At 46.6% G+C, this 21711-nt stretch overlaps 1 protein-coding gene across 35 annotated transcripts in view; it reads left to right on the top strand.

The window, feature by feature from the left end:
* LOC118379249 (neurexophilin-2-like) overlaps positions 1–21380 on the top strand; it is a 67471-nt gene extending 46091 nt beyond the window's left edge. The window contains exons 3-6 of one of the 35 annotated variants that reach the window (XM_052515769.1): positions 19330–20331; positions 20387–20496; positions 20717–20942; positions 21053–21156. In XM_052515769.1, coding sequence (XP_052371729.1) covers positions 19330–20109 — 780 coding nt within the window. In that variant the 3' untranslated portion in view covers positions 20110–20331; positions 20387–20496; positions 20717–20942; positions 21053–21156. Of the gene's footprint in view, positions 1–19329; positions 20943–20997 lie in introns of all 35 variants that reach the window. The other 34 variants (XM_052515765.1, XM_052515763.1, XM_052515758.1 and 31 more) reach the window with 34 other exon arrangements.
* The last annotated feature ends 331 nt before the right edge of the window (positions 21381–21711 follow it).

The raw sequence follows: 21711 nt of genomic DNA, 5'->3' as shown, positions 1-21711 counted from the left end.
ATATCCTGAGGCCGCATTTACTGTAGCTGGGGATTTTAACAAAGCAAATTTGAGGAAAGTGCTACCGAAGTTCGATCAACACATCGACTGTAGTACTCGCGCTGCTAAAAAACTCAACCACTGCTACTCCAACTTCCCAGATGCCTACAAGGCCCTCCAGTTGGCAAATCTGATCATGACTCCATTTTGCTCCTCCCTTCATATAGGCAGAAACTTAAACAGGAAGTACCCGTGCAAAGGACTATTCAACGCTGATCTGACCAATCGGAAACTACGCTTCAAGATTGTTTTGATCTTGCAGACTGGGATATGTTCTGGGTAGCCTCGGAGAATAACATTGACGAATATACTGATACGGTGACTGAGTTATCAGGAAGTGTATGACAGATGTTGTGACACTGTGACAATTAAAACCTACCCTAACCAGAAACCGTGGATAGATGGTAGAATTCGAGTAAAACTGAAAGCACGAACCACCGCATAGCAAGGCGACTAAGAATATGGCAGTATACGAACAGTGTATTTATTCCCTCCGTAAGGCAATCAAACAGGCAAAATGTCATTATATGGAGTCTCAATTCAACGTCTCGGACATTCACAGACATTCACTATAAAAGGAAAACCAGCCACGTCATTGACACCAACGTTTTGCTTCCAGACAAGCTAAACTATTTCTTCGCCTGCTTTGAGGATAACACAGTGCCACCGACGCGTCCCGCTACCAAGGACTGTGGGCTCTCCTTCTCTGTGGCCGACGTAAGACATGGGTGTTAACCCTCGCAAGGCTGCTGGTCCAGATGGCATCCCTAGCTGCATCCTCAGAGCATGCGCAGACCAGCTGGCTGGTGTGTTAATGGACATATTCAATCTCTCCCTATCCCAGTCTGCTGTCCCCACATGCTTCAAGATGGCCACCATTATTCCTGTACCCAAGAAAGCAAAGGTAACCGAAATAAATTACTATCGCCCCGTAGCAATCACTTCTGTCATCATGAAGTGCTTTGAGAGACTAGTCAAGGATCATATCACCTCTACCTTACCTGACACCGGAGACCCACTTCAAATTACTTACCGCCCCAATAGATCCACAGACAATGTAACCGCCATAGCACTGCACACTGCCCTAACCCATCTGGACAAGAGGAATACGTATGTAAGAATGATGTTCATTGACTATAGCTCAGCATTCAACACCATAGTACCCTCCAAGCTCATTGTTAAGCTCGAGGCCCTGGGTCTGAACCCCGCTCTGTAAAAATGGGTCCTGGACTTCCTGATGGGATGCCCCCAGGTGGTAAAGGTAGGAAACAACCCCTCCACGTCGCTGATCCTCAACACTGGGGCCCCACAAGGGTGCATGCTCAGCCCCCTCCTGTACTCCCTGTTCACCCATGACTGTGTGGCCACGCACGCCTCCATCTCATTCATCAAGTTTGTAGATGACACAACAGTAGTAGGCTTGATTACCAACAATGACGAGACAGCCTACATGGAGGAGGTGAGTGCTCTGGATGTGTGTTGTTAGGTAAATAACTTCTTACTCAATGTCAAACAAAGGAGCTGATTGTGGACTTCAGGAAACAGCAGAGGGAGCACCCCCCCTATTCCCATCGACAGGACCAAAGTGGAGAAGGTGGAAAGCTTCAAGTTCAAGTTCCTCAACATGGTCCACCAACACAGACAGTGTTGCGAAGAAAGCAAAACAGCGCCTGACACCTAAAACCCTCACAAACGTTTACAGATACACAATTGAGAGCATCCTGTAGGGCTGTATACGGTACGGCAACTGCAACTGCAGGGCTCTCCAGAGGGTGGTACGGTCTGCCCAACGCATCATCTGGGGCAAACTACCTGCCCTCCAGGATACATACAGCACCCAATGTCACAGGAAGGCCAATAAGATCATCAAGGACAACAACAATCTGAGACACTGCCGTTTAAAAAAAACAAACATTTTTACCTTTATTTTACTAGGCAAGTCAGTTAAGACCAAATTCTTATTTTCAATGACGGCCTAGGAACAGTGGGTTAACTGCCTGTTCAGGGGCAGAACAACAGATGTTGTACCTTGTCAGCTCGGGGATTTGAATTTGCAACCTTTCGGTTACTAGTCCAATGCTCTAACCACTAGGCTACACTGCCACCCCACTATAATCCAGAAGGCAATGCCATCAGACTTTTAAATAGCCATCACTAGCACATTAGAAGCTGATGCCTATATACATAGACTTTAAATCACTGTAAGGCTGTATCAACACCTGGTACGGCAACTGCACCGCCTGCAACCGCAGAACTCTTCAGATGGTGCTATGGTCCGCCCAACGCATCACCAGGGGCAAACTACCTATCCCCTCTAGAGGGGGGTGTAGAGAAGGGGGGTGTAGAGAAGGGTGGGTAGTGGGGGCTGTAGAGAAGCGAAGTTCTGGGCTTTGTAAAGGGATTATGAAAGTGATGATGTGATGAAAGGTAACAACTGCAGGAAAGTGAAGTGTGCACAACGCCGAGCTCGGCTGTCAGATCTGCCAGGAGATAATAACAAGTATTCTCCTTCCTTAACTAATTACCTGCCGTATCTCCTCCTTCCCTCATGGTTCATTGTAACCATTGTTAGTAGTAGCATAATACACCAGCATCTAATAGCCCTGACCCTAAACCGACACGCCTGACCCTAAATCCACAAGCCTGACCCTAAACCCACAAGCCTGACCCTAAATCCACAAGCCTGACCCTAAATCCACAAGCCTGACCCTAAATCCACAAGCCTGACCCTAAATCCACAAGCCTGACCCTAAATCCACAAGCCTGACCCTAAATCCACAAGCCTGACCCTAAACCCACACACCTGACCCTAAACCCACACCCCTGACCCTAAACCCACACACCTGACCCTAAACCCACACCCCTGACCCTAAACCCACACACCTGACCCTAAACCCACACCCACACCCCTGACCCTAAACCACATGCCTGACCCTAAACCCACACCCCTGACCCTAAACCCACACGCCTGACCCTAAACCCACACCCCTGACCCTAAACCCACACACCTGACCCTAAACCCACACCCCTGACCCTAAACCACATGCCTGACCCTAAACCCACACCCCTGACCCTAAACCCACACGCCTGACCCTAAACCCACACACCTGACCCTAAACCCACACGCCTGACCCTAAACCACACGCCTGACCCTAAACCACATGCCTGACCCTAAACCCACACCCCTGACCCTAAACCACATGCCTGACCCTAAACCCACATGCCTGACCCTAAACCCACACACTATATGTGGGGGAGAGTGGGGGTTGAGGATGATTGGGAGAGTAGGGGGTGAGGAGTGAGGAGGATGGGGAGAGTGGGTGTGAGGAGGATGGGGGTGAGTGGGGGTGAGTGGGGGTGAGGAGGATGGGGGAGAGTGGGGGTTGAGGATGATCCGGAGAGTAGGGGGTGAGGAGTGAGGAGGGTGGGGGTGAGGAGGATGGGGAGAGTGGGGGTGAGAAGGATGGGGGAGAGTGGGGGTGAGGAGGATGGGGTGAGTGGTGGTGAGGAGGATGGGGAGAGTGGGGGTGAGGAGGATGGGGAGAGTGGGGGAGAGGAGGATGGGTGAGAGTGGGGGTGAGGAGGATGGGGTGAGTGGGGGTGAGGAGGATGGGGAGAGTGGGGGTGAGGAGGATGGGGAGAGTGGGGGAGAGGAGGATGGGTGAGAGTGGGGGTGAAGAGGATGGGGGAGAGTGGGGTTGAGGAGGATGGGGGAGAGTGGGAGTCAGGAGGATGGGGAGAGTGGGGGTGAGGAGGATGGGGAGAGTGGGGAGAGGAGGATGGGGAGAGTGGGGAGAGGGAGGATGGGGAGAGTGGGGGAGAGGAGGATGGGTGAGAGTGGGGGTGAGGAGGATGGGGTGAGTGGGGGTGAGGAGGATGGGGAGAGTGGGGGTGAGGAGGATGGGGAGAGTGGGGGAGAGGAGGATGGGTGAGAGTGGGGGTGAAGAGGATGGGGGAGAGTGGGGTTGAGGAGGATGGGGAGAGTGGGGGTGAGGAGGATGGGGTGAGTGGTGGTGAGGAGGATGGGGAGAGTGGGGGTGAGGAGGATGGGGAGAGTGGGGGAGAGGAGGATGGGTGAGAGTGGGGGTGAGGAGTGAGGAGGGTGGGGGTGAGGAGGATGGGGAGAGTGGGGGTGAGAAGGATGGGGAGAGTGGGGGTGAGGAGGATGGGGTGAGTGGTGGTGAGGAGGATGGGGAGAGTGGGGGTGAGGAGGATGGGGAGAGTGGGGGAGAGGAGGATGGGTGAGAGTGGGGGTGAGGAGGATGGGGTGAGTGGGGGTGAGGAGGATGGGGAGAGTGGGGGTGAGGAGGATGGGGAGAGTGGGGGAGAGGAGGATGGGTGAGAGTGGGGGTGAAGAGGATGGGGGAGAGTGGGGTTGAGGAGGATGGGGGAGAGTGGGAGTCAGGAGGATGGGGGAGAGTGGTGGTGAGGAGGATGGGGAGAGTGGGGGAGAGGAGGATGGGGAGAGTGGGGGAGAGGAGGATGGGTGAGAGTGGGGGTGAAGAGGATGGGGGAGAGTGGGGTTGAGGAGGATGGGGGAGAGTGGGGGTGAGGAGGATTGGGGAGAGTGGGGGTGAGGAGGATTGGGGAGAGTGGGGGTGAGGAGGATTGGGGAGAGTGGGGGTGAGGAGGATGGGGGAGAGTGGGGGTGAGGAGGATGGGGGAGAGTGGGGGTGAGGAGGATTGGGGAGAGTGGGGGTGAGGAGGATTGGGGAGAGTGGGGGTCAGGAGGATTGGGGAGAGTGGGGGTGAGGAGGATGGGGGAGAGTGGGGGTGAGGATGATGGGGGAGAGTGGGGGGTGAGGAGGATGGGGGAGAGTGGGGGTGAGGAGGATGGGGGAGAGTGGGGGTGAGGAGGATGGGGAAGAGTGGGGGTGAGGAGGAAGTATTAATTTTCATAAATATTAATTTTCACAAAGTTTACTGAAGTATAATTACAAGCATTTCATGTGTCAAAGGCTTTTATTGATAATGACATGAAGTTGATGCAAAGAGTCAATATTTGCAGTGTTGACCCTTCTTTTGACCCTTTTTGTCAAGTAAAGGGGCTGAATAATTTTGCACGCCCAATTTTTCAGTTTTTGATTTGTTAAAAAAGTTTGAAATATCCAATAAATGTCGTTCCACTTCATGATTGTGTCCCACTTGTTGTTGATTCTTCACAAAAGAAATACAGTTTTATATCTTTATATTTGAAGCCTGAAATGTCGCAAAGTTCAATGGGGCCGAATACTTTCGCAAGGCACTGTATGTCCAGCGTTTCCCTATAAAGACAGGAATTAAGTTAATGAAGATTCAGGCACAAAGAAGTCAGGTCAATTTCCATCCTGTAGATAAATCCATGAGAAACAGCTCAGTGCTTCACTGGAGCCAGAACCCCCGGCCAGCCTGCTTCTCTCTGCTGCTCTGATACTCAGGTTAATTAGTCGTTATATTGTGGAGAGAAAATAGGTCTGGAGCTACTGAACAAATCATCTACAGAAACACAACTATCTGGAAACAGTGTTACACTGTGGCATTACAGCAGCAGCTTTTATGTTAGCTAGAGTGTGTAAGGACGTAAACCCTGTCACAGCCTGGTCTGAAAAAATATATTACAAAATCGGACAATAAGCAGGTGCCATGCTGTCTCTCGAACACTATTAGTCAGTGAAAAGAGAGAGGGAGGCCAAAAAAATAACAACAAAAAAAAATTGACAGAAGCGAGGGATGGAGGTAGAGAAAATACAGGAGAGGGAGTTGAAGAAATGTGAACAAAATGGAATGAAATAGATTCCATCCTGACAGGAGTGGGGCCAGCCTGCGGCAGAGAACCATCACTGTGGTTCTGCTTCTCTCACGGCCAGATGATGTCACAGCTTCTTAATAACTTTCTAGAGGCTACTTCTGGTCACTGTGGTAATTACAATTATGTCAGCCTGTAAAAGATATGTCTCCCCACGGGACACAGCAGATAATGCTCATTACAGGGCAACGTCTCGTCTGGTTCATCCTGCTGCTACTGGGAGGACTGTCTGGCAACACTAACACCCCTCATGTCTCTATGGCAACAATAACACCCCTCATATCTCTGGCAATATTAACACCCCTCATATCTCTGGCAATATTAACACCCCTCATATCACTCTGGCAACATTAACACCCCTCATATCACTCTGGCAACATTAACACCCCCCATATCACTCTGGCAACATTAACACCCCCCATATCACTCTGGCAACATTAACACCCCTCATATCACTCTGGCAACATTAACACCCCTCCTATCACTCTGGCAACATTAACACCCCTCATATCACTCTGGCAACATTAACACCCCTCATATCACTCTGGCAACATTAACACCCCCCATATCACTCTGGCAACATTAACACCCCTCATATCACTCTGGCAACATTAACACCCCTCATATCACTCTGGCAACATTAACACCCCTCCTATCACTCTGGCAACATTAACACCCCTCATATCACTCTGGCAACATTAACACCCCTCATATCACTCTGGCAACATTAACACCCATCATATCACTCTGGCAACATTAACACCCCTCCTATCACTCTAACAACATTAACACCCCTCATATAACTCTAACAACATTAGCACCCCTCATATCACTCTAACAACATTAACACCCATCATATCACTCTGGCAACATTAACACCCCTCATATCACTCTAACAACATTAACAGCCCTCATATAACTCTAACAACATTAGCACCCCTCATATCACTCTGGCAACATTAGCACCCCTCATATCACTCTAACAACATTAACACCCATCATATCACTCTGGCAACATTAACACCCCTCATATCACTCTAACAACATTAACAGCCCTCATATCACTCTAACAACATTAGCACCCCTCATATCACTCTAACAACATTAACACCCATCATATCACTCTGGCAACATTAACACCCCTCATATCACTCTAACAACATTAACAGCCCTCATATCACTCTAACAACATTAGCACCCCTCATATCACTCTAACAACATTAACACCCCTCCTATCAATCTGACAACATTAACACCCCTCCTATCCCTCTGGCAACATTAACACCCCTCATATCACTCTGGCAACATTAACACCCCTCATATCACTCTGGCAACATTAACACTCCTCCTATCACTCTGGCAACATTAACACCCCTCCTATCCCTCTGTCAATATTAATACTGACATATACCTTGCTATTAAACATGTGATATTAGGATCCCATATATTTAGCAGTGTGTGATATAGGTGGTGTGATATACAGCACATTGGGAAAGTATTCAGACCACTTCCCTTTTTCCACATTTTGTTACGTTCCTTATTCTAAAATTGATTAAATATCATTTTTCCCTCAGCAATCTACACAAAACATTTTGTGGTTTTTAGAAATGTTTGCAAATGTATTAAAAATAAAAAACAATAATACCTTATTTACATAAGTATTCAGACCCTTTACTCAGTACTTTGTTGAAGCACCGTTGACAGCGATTACAGCCTTGAGCTTGACGTTACAAGCTTGGTACATCTGTATTTTGGGAGTTTCCCCCATTCTTCTCTGCAGATCCTCTCTAGCTCTGTCAGGTTGGATGGGGAGCGTTGCTGCACAGCTATTTTCAGGTCTCTCCAGAGATGTTTGATCGGCCTTAAGTCCGGGCTGTGGCTGGGCCACTCAAGGACATTCAGAGACTTGTCCCAAAGCCACTCCTGCGTTGTCTTGGCTGTGTACTTAGGATCGTTGTCCTGTTGGACGGTGAACCTTCGATGTTGGCTATTTTTAGCACTTTTCTGGGATGCTTGCTTGTTTTCATTGCTTTACTGGGAAGCTTAGCAGAAGTAAATATTCTCATGTTATTGATGTTAGTGCATGGTGAGCTGCACCCAGTGGACTTCCTAATAGGACACACCGCCTAAGTGCTAAGAGCATAAATCTGATTCATATGCACGATTGCTGCATACAGTAGCTGTAGGATCAGCAGAGGCATTCAGGGCAGTTAGAGGGACATAAATTAGATTAATATATGCCATTTTAAATGTTATTAGTCACATGCGCCAAATACAACAGATGACCTTACAGTGAAATGATAACTTACGAGTGTCACGCCTTGGTCATTGTATTTTGTGTTTTCGTCATATATTTGGTCAGGCCAGGGTGTGACATGGGTTTATATATTGTATTTTCGTATTGGGGTTTGTAGTATTTGGGATTGCGGCTGAGTAGGGGTGTTGTATAGGCTTGGCTGCCTGAGGCGGTTCTCAATCAGAGTCAGGTGATTCTCGTTGTCTCTGATTGGGAACCGTATTTAGGTAGCCGGGGTTTCACTGTGTATTTCGTGGGTGATTGTTCCTGTCTCTGTGTAGTTTCACCAGATAGTGTAATTAGGTTTCACGTTCCGTTTGTTGTTTTGCATTTGTATAGTTATTTCATGTATCGCTCTTCCTTCATTAAAGACATGAGTAACCACCACGCTGCATTTCGGTCCGACTCTCTTTTGACAAACGAAGAACCCCGTTACAACGAGCCCCTAACGAGCAATGCAGTTAAAAAAATAAAAATAAAAATAAGAAATAAAAGGAACAAGTAATTAAAGAGCAGCAGTAAAATAACAATAGCGAGACTACTGTATATACAGGGGGTACCGGTAGAGAGTCAATGTGCGGGGGCACCAGTTAGTCGAGGTAATTGAGGTAATATGTACATGTAGGTAGTTATTAAATACATAGATAGATTTTTAATAAAAATGTTAACAATTTTATTTTTATTTCATCTTTATTTAATCGGGTAGGCCCGTTGAGAACAAGTTCTCATTTACAACTGCGACCGACTATGCATATATAATTACAGAGAGTAGCAGTGGTGTACATTTTTAGGGCCTTCCTCTGACACCGCCTGGTACAGAGGTCCTGGATGGCATAAAGCTTGGCCTGGGCCGCACGCACTACCCTCTGTAGTGTCTTGTGGTCAGAGGCCAAGCAGTTGCCATACCAGGCAGTGATGCAACCAGTCAGAATGCTCTCAATGGTGCAGCTGTAGAACCTTTTGAGGATCTGAGGACCCATGCCAAATCTTCTTAGTCTCCTAAGGGGGAATAGGTTTTGTCGTGCACTCTTCACAATTGTCTTGGTCTGCTTGGACCATGTTAGTTTGTTGGTGATGTGGACACCAAGGAACTTGAAGCTCTCAACCTGCTCCACTGCATCGATGAGAATGGGGAAGTTGTAAAGGGAGGTGTTTAGTCCCAGGGTGCTTAGCTTATTGATGAGCTTTGAGGGCACTATGGTGTTGAACGCTGAGCTGTAGTCAATGAAAAGCATTCTCACATAGGTATTCCTTTTGTCCAGGTGGGAAAGGGCAGTTAGGATTGCAATAGAGATTGGGGATCTGGCAGTATGCAAATTGGAGTGGGTCTAGGATTTCTGGGTTAATGGTGTTGATGTGAGCCTTGACCAGCCTTTCAAAGTTTTTCATGGCTACAGATGTGAGTGCTACAGGTTGGTAGTCGTTTAGGCAGGTTACCTTAGTGTTCTTGGGCACAGGGACAATGGTGGTCTGCTTAAAACATGTTGGTGTTATAGACTCGACAGGGAGAGGTTGAAAATGTCAGTGAAGACACTTGCCAGTTGGTCAGCACATGCTTGCAGTACATGTCTTGGTAATCCGTCTGGCCCTGCGGCCTTGTAAATGTTGACCTGTTTCAAGGACGTACTCACATCGGCTGCGGAGAGCATGATCACACAGTCGTCCAGAACAGATGGTGCTCTCATGCATGTATAAGTGTTATTTTCCTCGAAGCGTGCATAGAAGTCAGCTGAGCTTTTGAGAGCGAGGGAGAACTTGGTACGCGTCTCTGTGTGTGGAGTAAATGTGGTCTAAAGTTTTTTTCCCCTCTGGTTTCACATTTAACATGCTGATAGAAATGAGGTAAAACTGATTTAAGTTTCCTTGCATTAAAGTCTCTGGCCACCAGGAGCGCCGCCTTTGGATGAGTGTTTTTCTGTTTGCTTATGGCGGTATACAGCTCATTGAGTGCGGTCTTAGTGTCAGCATCGGTCTGTGGTGGTATGTAGACAGCTACGAAAAAATACAGATGAAAACTCTCTAGGTCGATAGTGTGGTCTACAGCTTATCATGAGATACTCTACCTCAGGCGAGCAAAACTTTGAGACTTCCTTAGATATCGTGCACCAGCTGTTGTTTACAAAGTTTACATAGTCCATCACCCCTTGTCTTACGCTGTTCTATCCTGCCGATACAGCGTATAACCAGCCAGCTGTATATTGATAATGTCGTCGTTCAGTCACGACTCCATGAAGCATAAGATTTTACAGTTTTAATGTCCAGTTGGTAGTTTAATCTTCCTCGTAGGTCGTCAATTTTATTTTCCAATGATTGAACGTTAGCTAGTAGAACGGAGAGCAGTGGGGGTTTATTCGACCGCCTACAAATTCTCAAAAGGCAGTCCGACCTCTGTCCTGTTTTTCTTCTTCTCTTCACGCAAATGAGGGAGATTTGGGCCTGTTCCCGGGAAAGCAGTATGTCCTTTACGTCGGGCTCAACGGACTCGTTAAAGGAAAAAAAGCTTCTGCTTCGTGGAGTGATCGCTGTTATGTTGTCCAGAACTGCAACTGGGTCCTGGACTTTCTGACGGGCCGCCCCCAGGTGGTGAGGGTAGGAAACAACATCTCCACCCCGCTGATCTTCAACACTGGGCCCCCACAAGGGTGCGTTCGCAGCCCTTTCCTGTAGTCCCTGTTCATCCATGACTACGTGGCCATGTACGACTCCAACTCAATCCTCAAGTTTTCAGACAACACTAAAGTGGTAGGCTTGATTAACAACAACAACGAGATGGCCTACAGGGAGGAGGTGAGGGCCCTCGGAGTGTGGTGTCAGAAAATAACCTCACACTCAACGTCAACAAAACAAAGTAGATGATTGTGGACTTCAGGAAACAGCAGAGGGAGCAACCCCCTATCCACATCGACGGGACAGTAGTGGAGAAGGTGGAAAGTTTTAAGTTCCTCGGCGTACACATCACGGACAAACTGAAATGGTCCACCCACACAGACAGCGTGGTGAAGAAGGCGCAACAGCGCCTCTTCAACCTCAGTAGGCTGAAGAAATGTGGCTTGTCACAGAAAAAACTCAACCACCACAAATGTATTGTTAAGAAACTATAGTTTTGGCAAGTCAGTTAGGACATCTACTTTGTGCATGGCGCAAATAATGTTTCCAACAATTGTTTATAGACAGATTATTTCACTTATAATTCACTGTATCACAATTCCAGTGGCTCAGAAGTTTACATACACTAAGTTGACTGTGCCTTTAAACAGCTTGGAAAATTTCTGAAAATTATGTCATGGCTTTAGGAGCTTCTGATAGGCATATTGACATCATTTGAGTCAATTGGATGTGTACCTGTGTATGTATTTCAAGGCCTACCTTCAAACTCAGTGCCTCTTTGTTTGACATCATGGGAAAATCAAAAGAAATCAGCCAAGACCTCAGAAAACAGTTGTAGACCTCCACAAGTCTGGTTCATCCTTGGGAGCCATTTCCAAACGCCTGAAGGTACCATGTCCATTTGTACAAACAATAGTAAGCAAGTATAAACACCATGGGACCACGCAGACATCATACCTCTCAGGAAGGAGACGCTTTCTGTCTCCTAGAATGAATGTACTTTGGTGCGAAAAGTACAAATCTATCCCAAAACAAGAGCAAACGACCACGTGAAGAGGCTGGAGGACACAGGTACAAAAGTATCTATGTCCACAGTAAAACAAGTCCTATATCGACAAAACTTGAATGGCCGCTCAGCAAGGAAGAAGCCACTGCTCCAAAACCGCCATAAAAAAAGCCAGACCACGGTTTGCAACTGCACATGGGGACAAAGATCGTACTTTTTGGAGAAATGTCCTCTGGTCTGATGAAACAAAAACAAAACTGTTTGGCCATAATGACCATCGTTATGTTTGGAGGAAAAAGGGGGAGGCTTGCAAGCCAAAGAATACCATCCCTTCTGTGAAGCACGGGGGTGGCAGCATCATGTTGTGGAGGTGCTTTGCTGTAGGAGGGACTGGTGCACTATACAACATAGATGGCTTCATGAGGAATGAAAATGATGTGGATATATTGAGCAACATCTCAAGACATCAGTCAGGAAGTTAAAGTTTGGTCGCAAATGGGTCTTCCAAATGTACAATGACCCCAAGCATTACTTCCAAAGTTGTGGCAAAATGGCTTAAGGACAACAAAGTCAAGGTATTGGAGTGGCCATCACAAAGCCCTGACCTCAATCCTATAGAAAATTTGTGGGCAGAACTGAAAAAGCGTGTGCGAGCAAGGAGGCCTACAAACCTGACTCAGTTACACCAGCTCTGTCAGGAGGAATTGGCTAAAATTCACCCAACTTATTATGGGAAGCTTGTGGAAGGCTATCTGAAACGTTTGACCCAAGTTAAACAATTCAAAGGCAATACTACTAAATATGAATTGAGTGTATGTAAACTTCTAGCCCACTGGGAATGTAATGAAATAAATTAAAGTTGAAATAAATAACTATCTCTACTATTATTCTGACATTTCTCATTCTTAAAATAAAGTGGTGGTCCTAACTGACCTAAGACAGGGAACTTTTTCTAGAATTAAATGTCAGGAATTGTGAAAAACTGAGTTTAAATGTATTTGGCTCAGGTGTATGTGAACTTCAGACTTCAACTTTAGGTTGTGTGGTATAGATGGTGTGGTATAGGTTGTGTGACAAGATTGTGTGGTATAGATTGTGTGGTATAGATTGTGTGGTATAGGTTGTGTGGTATAGGTTGTGTGATAAGATGGTGTGGTACAGGTTGTGTGATAAGATGGTGTGGTATAGGTTGTGTGGTATAGATTGTGTGGTATAGATTGTGTGGTATAGGTTATGTGGTATATGTTGTGTGATAAGATGGTGTGGTATAGATTGTGTGGTATAGATTGTGTGGTATAGATTGTGTGGTATAGATTGTGTGATAAGATGGTGTGGTATGGGTTGTGTGATAAGATGGTGTGGTATAGATTGTGTGGTATAGATTGTGTGATAAGATGGTGTGGTATAGATTGTGTGATAAGATGGTGTGGTATAGATTGTATGGTATAGATTGTGTGGTATAGATTGTGTGATAAGATGGTGTGGTATGGGTTGTGTGATAAGATGGTGTGGTATAGATTGTGTGGTATAGATTGTGTGATAAGATGGTGTGGTATAGATTGTGTGATAAGATGGTGTGGTATAGATTGTGTGGTATAGGTTGTGTGATAAGATGGTGTAGTATAGATTGTGTGGTATAGGTTATGAGGTATAGATTGTGTGATAAGATGGTGTGGTATAGGTTGTGTGCTAAGATGGTGTAGTATAGGTTGTGTGATAAGATGGCGTGGTATAGACTGTGTGGTATAGATTGTGTGATAAGATTGTGTGGTATAGATTGTGTGATAAGATTGTGTGGTATAGATTGTGTGGTATAGATTGTGTGGTATAGATTGTGTGATAAGATTGTGTGGTATAGATTGTGTGGTATAGATTGTGTGATAAGATTGTGTGGTATAGATTGTGTGATAAGATTGTGTGGTATAGATTGTGTGGTATAGATTGTGTGGTATAGGTTGTGTGATAAGATGGTGTGGTATAGGTTGTGTGGTAAGATGGCGTGGTATAGACTGTGTGGTATAGATTGTGTAATAAGATGGTGTGGTATAGGTTGTGTGATATAGGTTGTGTGATAAGATGGCGTGGTGTAGGTTGTGTGATATAGGTTGTGTGGTATAGGTTGTGTGATAAGATGGCGTGGTACAGGTTGTGTGGTATAGGTTGTGTGATGAGATGGCGTGGTACTGGTTGTGTGGTATAGGTTGTGTGATGAGATGGCGTGGTACAGGTTGTGTGGTATAGGTTGTGTGATGAGATGGCGTGGTACTGGTTGTGTGGTATAGGTTGTGTGATAAGATGGCGTGGTGTAGGTTGTGTGATATAGGTTGTGTGATAAGATGGCGTGGTACTGGTTGTGTGGTATAGGTTGTGTGATAAGATGGCGTGGTACAGGTTGTGTGATATAGGTTGTGTGATAAGATGGCGTGGTGTAGGTTGTGTGATATAGGTTGTGTGATAAGATGGCGTGGTGTAGGTTGTGTGATATAGGTTGTGTGGTATAGGTTGTGTGATAAGATGGCGTGGTACAGGTTGTGTGGTATAGGTTGTGTGATAAGATGGCGTGGTACAGGTTGTGTGGTATAGGTTGTGTGATAAGATGGCGTGGTACAGGTTGTGTGGTATAGGTTGTGTGATAAGATGGCGTGGTACAGGTTGTGTGGTATATGTTGTGTGATAAGATGGCGTGGTACAGGTTGTGTGGTACAGGTTGTTTGATAAGATGGCGTGGTACTGGTTGTGTGGTACAGGTTGTGTGATAAGATGGCGTGGTACAGGTTGTGTGGTATAGGTTGTGTGATAAGATGGCGTGGTACAGGTTTTGTAGTATAGGTTATGTGATGAGATGGCGTGGTACAGGTTGTGTGGTATAGGTTGTGTGATGAGATGGCGTGGTACTGGTTGTGTGGTACAGGTTGTTTTTCATTAAGATGGCGTGGTACTGGTTGTGTGGTATAGGTTGTGTGATAAGATGGCGTGGTACAGGTTTTGTGGTATAGGTTGTGTGATGAGATGGCGTGGTACTGGTTGTGTGGTATAGGTTGTGTGATAAGATGGCGTGGTACTGGTTGTGTGGTATAGGTTGTGTGATAAGATGGCGTGGTACAGGTTTTGTGGTATAGGTTGTGTGATGAGATGGCGTGGTACTGGTTGTGTGGTATAGGTTGTGTGATAAGATGGCGTGGTACAGGTTGTGTGGTATAGGTTGTGTGATAAGATGACGTGGTACTGGTTGTGTGGTACAGGTTGTGTGATAAGATGGCGTGGTACAGGTTTTGTGGTATAGGTTGTGTGATGAGATGGCGTGGTACAGGTTGTGTGGTATAGGTTGTGTGATAAGATGGCGTGGTACAGGTTGTGTGGTATAGGTTGTGTGATAAGATGGCGTGGTACAGGTTGTGTGGTATATGTTGTGTGATAAGATGGCGTGGTACAGGTTGTGTGGTATAGGTGTGATAAGATGGCGTGGTACAGGTTGTGTGGTATAGGTGTCATAAGATGTCGTTTTGACCAGTTTTTTCGTTATAGGTGTGATAAGATGGCGTGGTACAGGTTTTGTGGTATAGGTTTTGTGATAAGATGGCGTGGTACAGGTTTTGTGATAAGATGGCGTGGTACAGGTTGTGTGGTATAGGTTGTGTGATAAGATGGCGTGGTACAGGTTGTGTGGTATAGGTTGTGTGATAAGATGGCGTGGTACAGGTTGTGTGGTATAGGTTGTGTGATAAGATGGTGTGGTACAGGTTGTGTGGTATAGGTTGTGTGATAAGATGGCGTGGTACAGGTTGTGTGGTATAGGTTGTGTGATAAGATGGCGTGGTACAGGTTGTGTGGTATAGGTTGTGTGATAAGATGGCGTGGTACAGGTTGTGTGGTATAGGTTGTGTGATAAGATGGCGTGGTACAGGTTGTGTGGTATATGTTGTGTGATAAGATGGCGTGGTACAGGTTGTGTGGTATAGGTTGTGTGATAAGATGGCGTGGTACAGGTTGTGTGGTATAGGTTGTGTGATAAGATGGCGTGGTACAGGTTGTGTGATAAGATGGCGTGGTACAGGTTGTGTGGTATAGGTTGTGTGATAAGATGGCGTGGTACAGGTTGTGTGGTATAGGTGTGATAAGATGGCGTGGTACAGGTTGTGTGGTAAGATGGCGTGGACAGGTTGTGTGATAAGATGGCGTGGTACAGGTTGTGTGGTATATGTTGTGTGATAAGATGGCGTGGTACAGGTTGTGTGGTATATGTTGTGTGATAAGATGGTGTGGTACAGGTTGTGTGGTATAGGTGTGATAAGATGGCGTGGTACAGGTTGTGTGGTAAGATGGCGTGGTACAGGTTGTGTGGTATAGGTGTGATAAGATGGCGTGGTACAGGTTTTGTGATAAGATGGCGTGGTACAGGTTGTGTGATAAGATGGCGTGGTACAGGTTGTGTGGTATAGGTTGTGTGATAAGATGGCGTGGTACAGGTTGTGTTGTATAGGTTGTGTGATAAGATGGCGTGGTACAGGTTGTGTGGTATATGTTGTGTGATAAGATGGCGTGGTACAGGTTGTGTGGTATAGGTTGTGTGATAAGATGGCGTGGTACAGGTTGTGTGGTATAGGTTGTGTGATAAGATGGCGTGGTACAGGTTGTGTGGTATAGGTTGTGTGATAAGATGGCGTGGTACAGGTTGTGTGGTATAGGTTGTGTGATAAGATGGCGTGGTACAGGTTGTGTGGTATAGGTTGTGTGATAAGATGGCGTGGTACAGGTTGTGTGGTATAGGTTGTGTGATAAGATGGCGTGGTACAGGTTGTGTGGTATAGGTTGTGTGATAAGATGGCGTGGTACAGGTTGTGTGATAAGATGGCGTGGTACAGGTTGTGTGGTATAGGTTGTGTGATAAGATGGCGTGGTATAGGTTGTGTGGTATAGGTTGTGTGATAAGATGGCGTGGTACAGGTTGTGTGGTATAGGTTGTGTGATAAGATGGCGTGGTACAGGTTGTGTGGTATAGGTTGTGTGATAAGATGGCGTGGTACAGGTTGTGTGATAAGATGCGTGGTACAGGTTGTGTGGTATAGGTTGTGTGATAAGATGGCGTGGTATAGGTTGTGTGGTATAGGTTGTGTGATAAGATGGCGTGGTACAGGTTGTGTGGTATAGGTTGTGTGATAAGATGGCGTGGTACAGGTTGTGTGGTATAGGTTGTGTGATAAGATGGCGTGGTACAGGTTGTGTGGTATATGTTGTGTGATAAGATGGCGTGGTACAGGTTGTGTGGTATAGGTTGTGTGATAAGATGGCGTGGTACAGGTTGTGTGGTATAGGTTGTGTGATAAGATGGCGTGGTACAGGTTGTGTGGTATAGGTTGTGTGATAAGATGGCGTGGTACAGGTTGTGTGGTATATGTTGTGTGATAAGATGGCGTGGTACAGGTTGTGTGGTATAGGTTGTGTGATAAGATGGCGTGGTACAGGTTGTGTGGTATATGTTGTGTGATAAGATGGCGTGGTACAGGTTGTGTGGTATAGGTTGTGTGATAAGATGGCGTGGTACAGGTTGTGTGGTATATGTTGTGTGATAAGATGGCGTGGTACAGGTTGTGTGGTATATGTTGTGTGATAAGATGGCGTGGTACAGGTTGTGTGGTATAGGTTGTGTGATAAGATGGCGTGGTACAGGTTGTGTGGTATAGGTTGTGTGATAAGATGGCGTGGTACAGGTTGTGTGGTATAGGTTGTGTGATAAGATGGCGTGGTACAGGTTGTGTGGTATAGGTTGTGTGATAAGATGGCGTGGTACAGGTTGTGTGGTATATGTTGTGTGATAAGATGGCGTGGTACTGGTTGACGTGGTAACATTAGGTACTTATAGGAACATATAAAGAGAGCAGTGAGAAGAAAGTCAGTCACATTTCCATGGTCTCTTCCACAGGCACATCCCAACCCTGGCAGTTCATCTCTGAGCTTTCAACACTTGGAATGAGGTCTTGTGTTTTCATGGTCTCTTCCACAGGCACATCCCAACTCTGGCAGTGAATCTCTGAGCTTTGAACACTTGGAATGAGGTCTTGTGTTTTCAACTTCATAAATCGGGGCTTATTACGATAATAGTGTCTGTTTTAAGCCACGTCGCCCTGGAATGCCTGGAGCATAGCGGCTTCCTCCGCTTAACCAATCAGCATAGCAGCTCCGATTAACCAATCTTAATTAAGAAGCTTTTGTGTTTCTCCTTCATCAGACCTTGCCTGGCAGGTTTTTTTCTTTCTCAGTTTTGAAGTCTAAATGATTGCCTCTTCTTTCCACGTGACTGTTCAGGGCTTTACAGCTTCACCAACACATTATACAGCAGCATGTTGTGTCTCATAAAGCGCCAAGAGAAGGGAGAGAGAGAGAAGGGGGAGAAAGAGAGGAGAGGGAGAGAGAGAAGGGGGAGAAAGAGAGGGAGAGAGAATGGAGAGGGAGAAAGATAGAGGGAGAGAGAGAGAGAGGGGGGAGAGAAAGAGAGGAGAGGGAGAGAGAATGGAGAGGGAGAAAGAGGCAGAGAGAGAGGAGAGGGAGAGAGAGGAGGGAGAGAGAGGGAGAAGGAGGGATAGAAAGAAGGGGGAGAAAGAGAGGGAGAGAAAGAAGGGGGAGGGAAAGAGAGAGGGAGAGAAAGAATGGAGAGAGAGATAGGAGTGGGAGTTCACATTTCTCTCTGTATTTGCTATCCTCCTTGTTGTCACAGCAATTTCCCCAGTTGTTCATCAGCCTTAGATGTTTCTCTCATTTCCATGATGCTAATCTTGTCCAATCTTCACCTGAGCATCTCACTGAACATCTGGAATACGTTTAGTTTCCTCTCAAGTCAGAGTACAGTATGTTTAATAAAAAGAGACAAAACGATAAACATTCTCCTGCTGCTGTATATTATATTAAACGCTGTACAATATCATTGTACACATTTATTTTCTGAAAGATAACCAGACAACGTTCTAACACTGTGTAATGGTCATAGACAACGTGTCTAGTTTGTTCACTGTGAACACATATGCTTACTGCTGAAGTTATAATGAGGTGGAAATACAGTAGAGCTCGTGTTAGATGTGAAACAGACTTTTTTAAAGCTTCACATCTGGTGCAACCAGCCAGTGAGTCCAGGCCTCCGGTCCCTGCTAGCTAATTACTGCTAACACCTAACAGCTTATTACCATGTATTATGATTGAACTGTATCTAGACTGGACCAGGAACCACTCCTGAAGCAGAGGCTGTGAGGTAGAGAGGATCACTGCTGAGTAGAGTGTTATGTCTAGATTAGGACAAATAATTACAGCTGAACACTTCAAATCCATTCATGTATAGGAGGACATATTATAGTGGATATTGTGGTGATATAGTAGGTCATAAAGTGGAATAGTAGTGGAACAATAGATAACCATCCACATAATTATAACCTTTCGGTTTATGCAGATAGCGTCGCTATTTATTTTTTCAGAATATGGCTTTAATGTGTTTTATATTATTTTATGCATCCAGTCGCTCTGCTGTTTGAATATTACAGTTGTGGTATATAGTACATTGTGTAGTTCATGTCTTTTAACTTCCTGTATCTCTCTGTGTTTCCTCTGTAGGTGTGGTGCAGGAAGGTCCAGCCGCAGTTCCCAGAGACAGAGCTGATAGAGTGGGAGGAGGGGGACCATGAGGAGAAGTTCTCCCCCAGTGGAGCCGGTGCCAGTCCCAGAGTCCTCAACCCCCTGAGGCTGTTCGCAAGGGGGGTTCCTGGAGCTGTCGGGCCCCCCAGCCTTAAACACAACCCCATCAGGGACATGACATACCTAGAGAACATGGAGGACTTCTGGGATTGGTTATCCAACCAGACAGATGTTCAGGCCAGCCAGGTCAGAGCCAAGCGACGACCCATCGTCAAGACAGGCAAGTTCAAGAAGATGTTTGGCTGGGGAGACTTCCACTCCAACATTAAGACTGTCAAGCTTAACCTGCTGATCACCGGGAAGATCGTGGACCACGGTAACGGAACGTTCAGTGTCTACTTCCGCCATAACTCCACTGGTCTGGGGAACGTGTCGGTGAGTCTGGTGCCACCGTCTAAAGTGGTGGAGTTTGAGATGGCTCAGCAGTCCACACTGGAGACAAAAGACTCTAAAGCTTTCAACTGTCGTATCGAGTATGAGAAGACGGACCGCAACAAGAAGACGGCTCTGTGCAGCTTCGACTCCTCCAAGGTGTGTTACCAGGAACAGACACAGAGCCACGTCTCCTGGCTCTGCTCTAAGCCCTTTAAAGTCATCTGCATCTACATCGCCTTCTACAGTGTGGACTACAAACTGGTGCAGAAGGTCTGCCCGGACTACAACTACCATAGTGACACTCCCTACTCCTCCACTGGCTGAAGGTCTGCCGGACTACAACTACCATAATGACACTTCCTACTCCTCCACTGGCTGAAGGTCTGCCGGACTACAACTACCATAATGACACTCCCTACTCCTCCACTGGCTGAAGGTCTGCCGGACTACAACTACCATAATGACACTTCCTACTCCTCCACTGGCTGAAGGTCTGCCGGACTACAACTACCATAATGACACTCCCTACTGCTCCACTGGCTGAAGGTCTGCCGGACTACAACTACCATAATGACACTCCCTACTCCTCCACTGGCTGAAGGTCTGCCGGACTACAACTACCATAATGACACTCCCTACTGCTCCACTGGCTGAAGGTCTGCCGGACTACAACTACCATAATGACACTCCCTACTCCTCCACTGGCTGAAGGTCTGCCGGACTACAACTACCATAATGACACTCCCTACTGCTCCACTGGCTGAAGGTCTGCCGGACTACAACTACCATAATGACACTCCCTATTCCTCCACTGGCTGAAGGTCTGCCGGACTACAACTACCATAATGACACTCCCTACTGCTCCACTGGCTGAAGGTCTGCCGGACTACAACTACCATAATGACACTCCCTATTCCTCCACTGGCTGAAGGTCTGCCGGACTACAACTACCATAATGAAATGACACTCCCTACTGCTCCACTGGCTGAAGGTCTGCCCGGACTACATCTACCATAATGGCACTCCCTACTCCTCCACTGGCTGAAGGTCTGCCGGACTACAACTACCATAATGACACTCCCTACTGCTCCACTGGCTGAAGGTCTGCCGGACTACGACTACCATAATGACACTCCCTACTGCTCCACTGGCTGAAGGTCTGCCGGACTACAACTACCATAATGGCACTCCCTACTCCTCCACTGGCTGAAGGTCTGCCGGACTACGACTACCATAATGACACTCCCTACTGCTCCACTGGCTGAAGGTCTGCCGGACTACAACTACCATAATGACACTCCCTACTGCTCCACTGGCTGAAGGTCTGCCGGACTACAACTACCATAATGACACTCCCTACTGCTCCACTGGCTGAAGGTCTGCCGGACTACAACTACCATAATGACACTCCCTACTGCTCCACTGGCTGAAGGTCTGCCGGACTACAACTACCATAATGACACTCCCTACTGCTCCACTGGCTGAAGGTCTGCCGGACTACAACTACCATAATGACACTCCCTACTCCTCCACTGGCTGAAGGTCTGCCGGACTACAACTACCATAATGAAATGACACTCCCTACTGCTCCACTGGCTGATCCAGTCTGTAAGCTGGATCTCCCTTAGAGTTAGTTGATCACAATATCATCATCCCTCTTCACAATATTACCAACCCTGGTTACAATATCACCAACCCTGGTTACAATATCACCAACCCTGTTTACAATATCACCAACCCTGGTCACAATATTACCAACCCTAGTTACAATATCACCAAACCTGGTCACAATATGACCAACTCTGGTTACAATATTACCAGCCCTGGTCACAATATTACCAACCCTGGTCACAATATCACCAACCCTGGTCACAATATTACCAACCCTAGTTACAATATTACCAGCCCTGGTCACAATATGACCAA

This window comes from Oncorhynchus keta, unplaced genomic scaffold (assembly GCF_023373465.1).
Source record: "Oncorhynchus keta strain PuntledgeMale-10-30-2019 unplaced genomic scaffold, Oket_V2 Un_scaffold_29898_pilon_pilon, whole genome shotgun sequence".
Taxonomy (NCBI): domain Eukaryota; kingdom Metazoa; phylum Chordata; class Actinopteri; order Salmoniformes; family Salmonidae; genus Oncorhynchus; species Oncorhynchus keta.
Note: the sequence above shows the minus strand (reverse complement) of the source record. Positions and strands in the feature narration are given on the sequence as shown.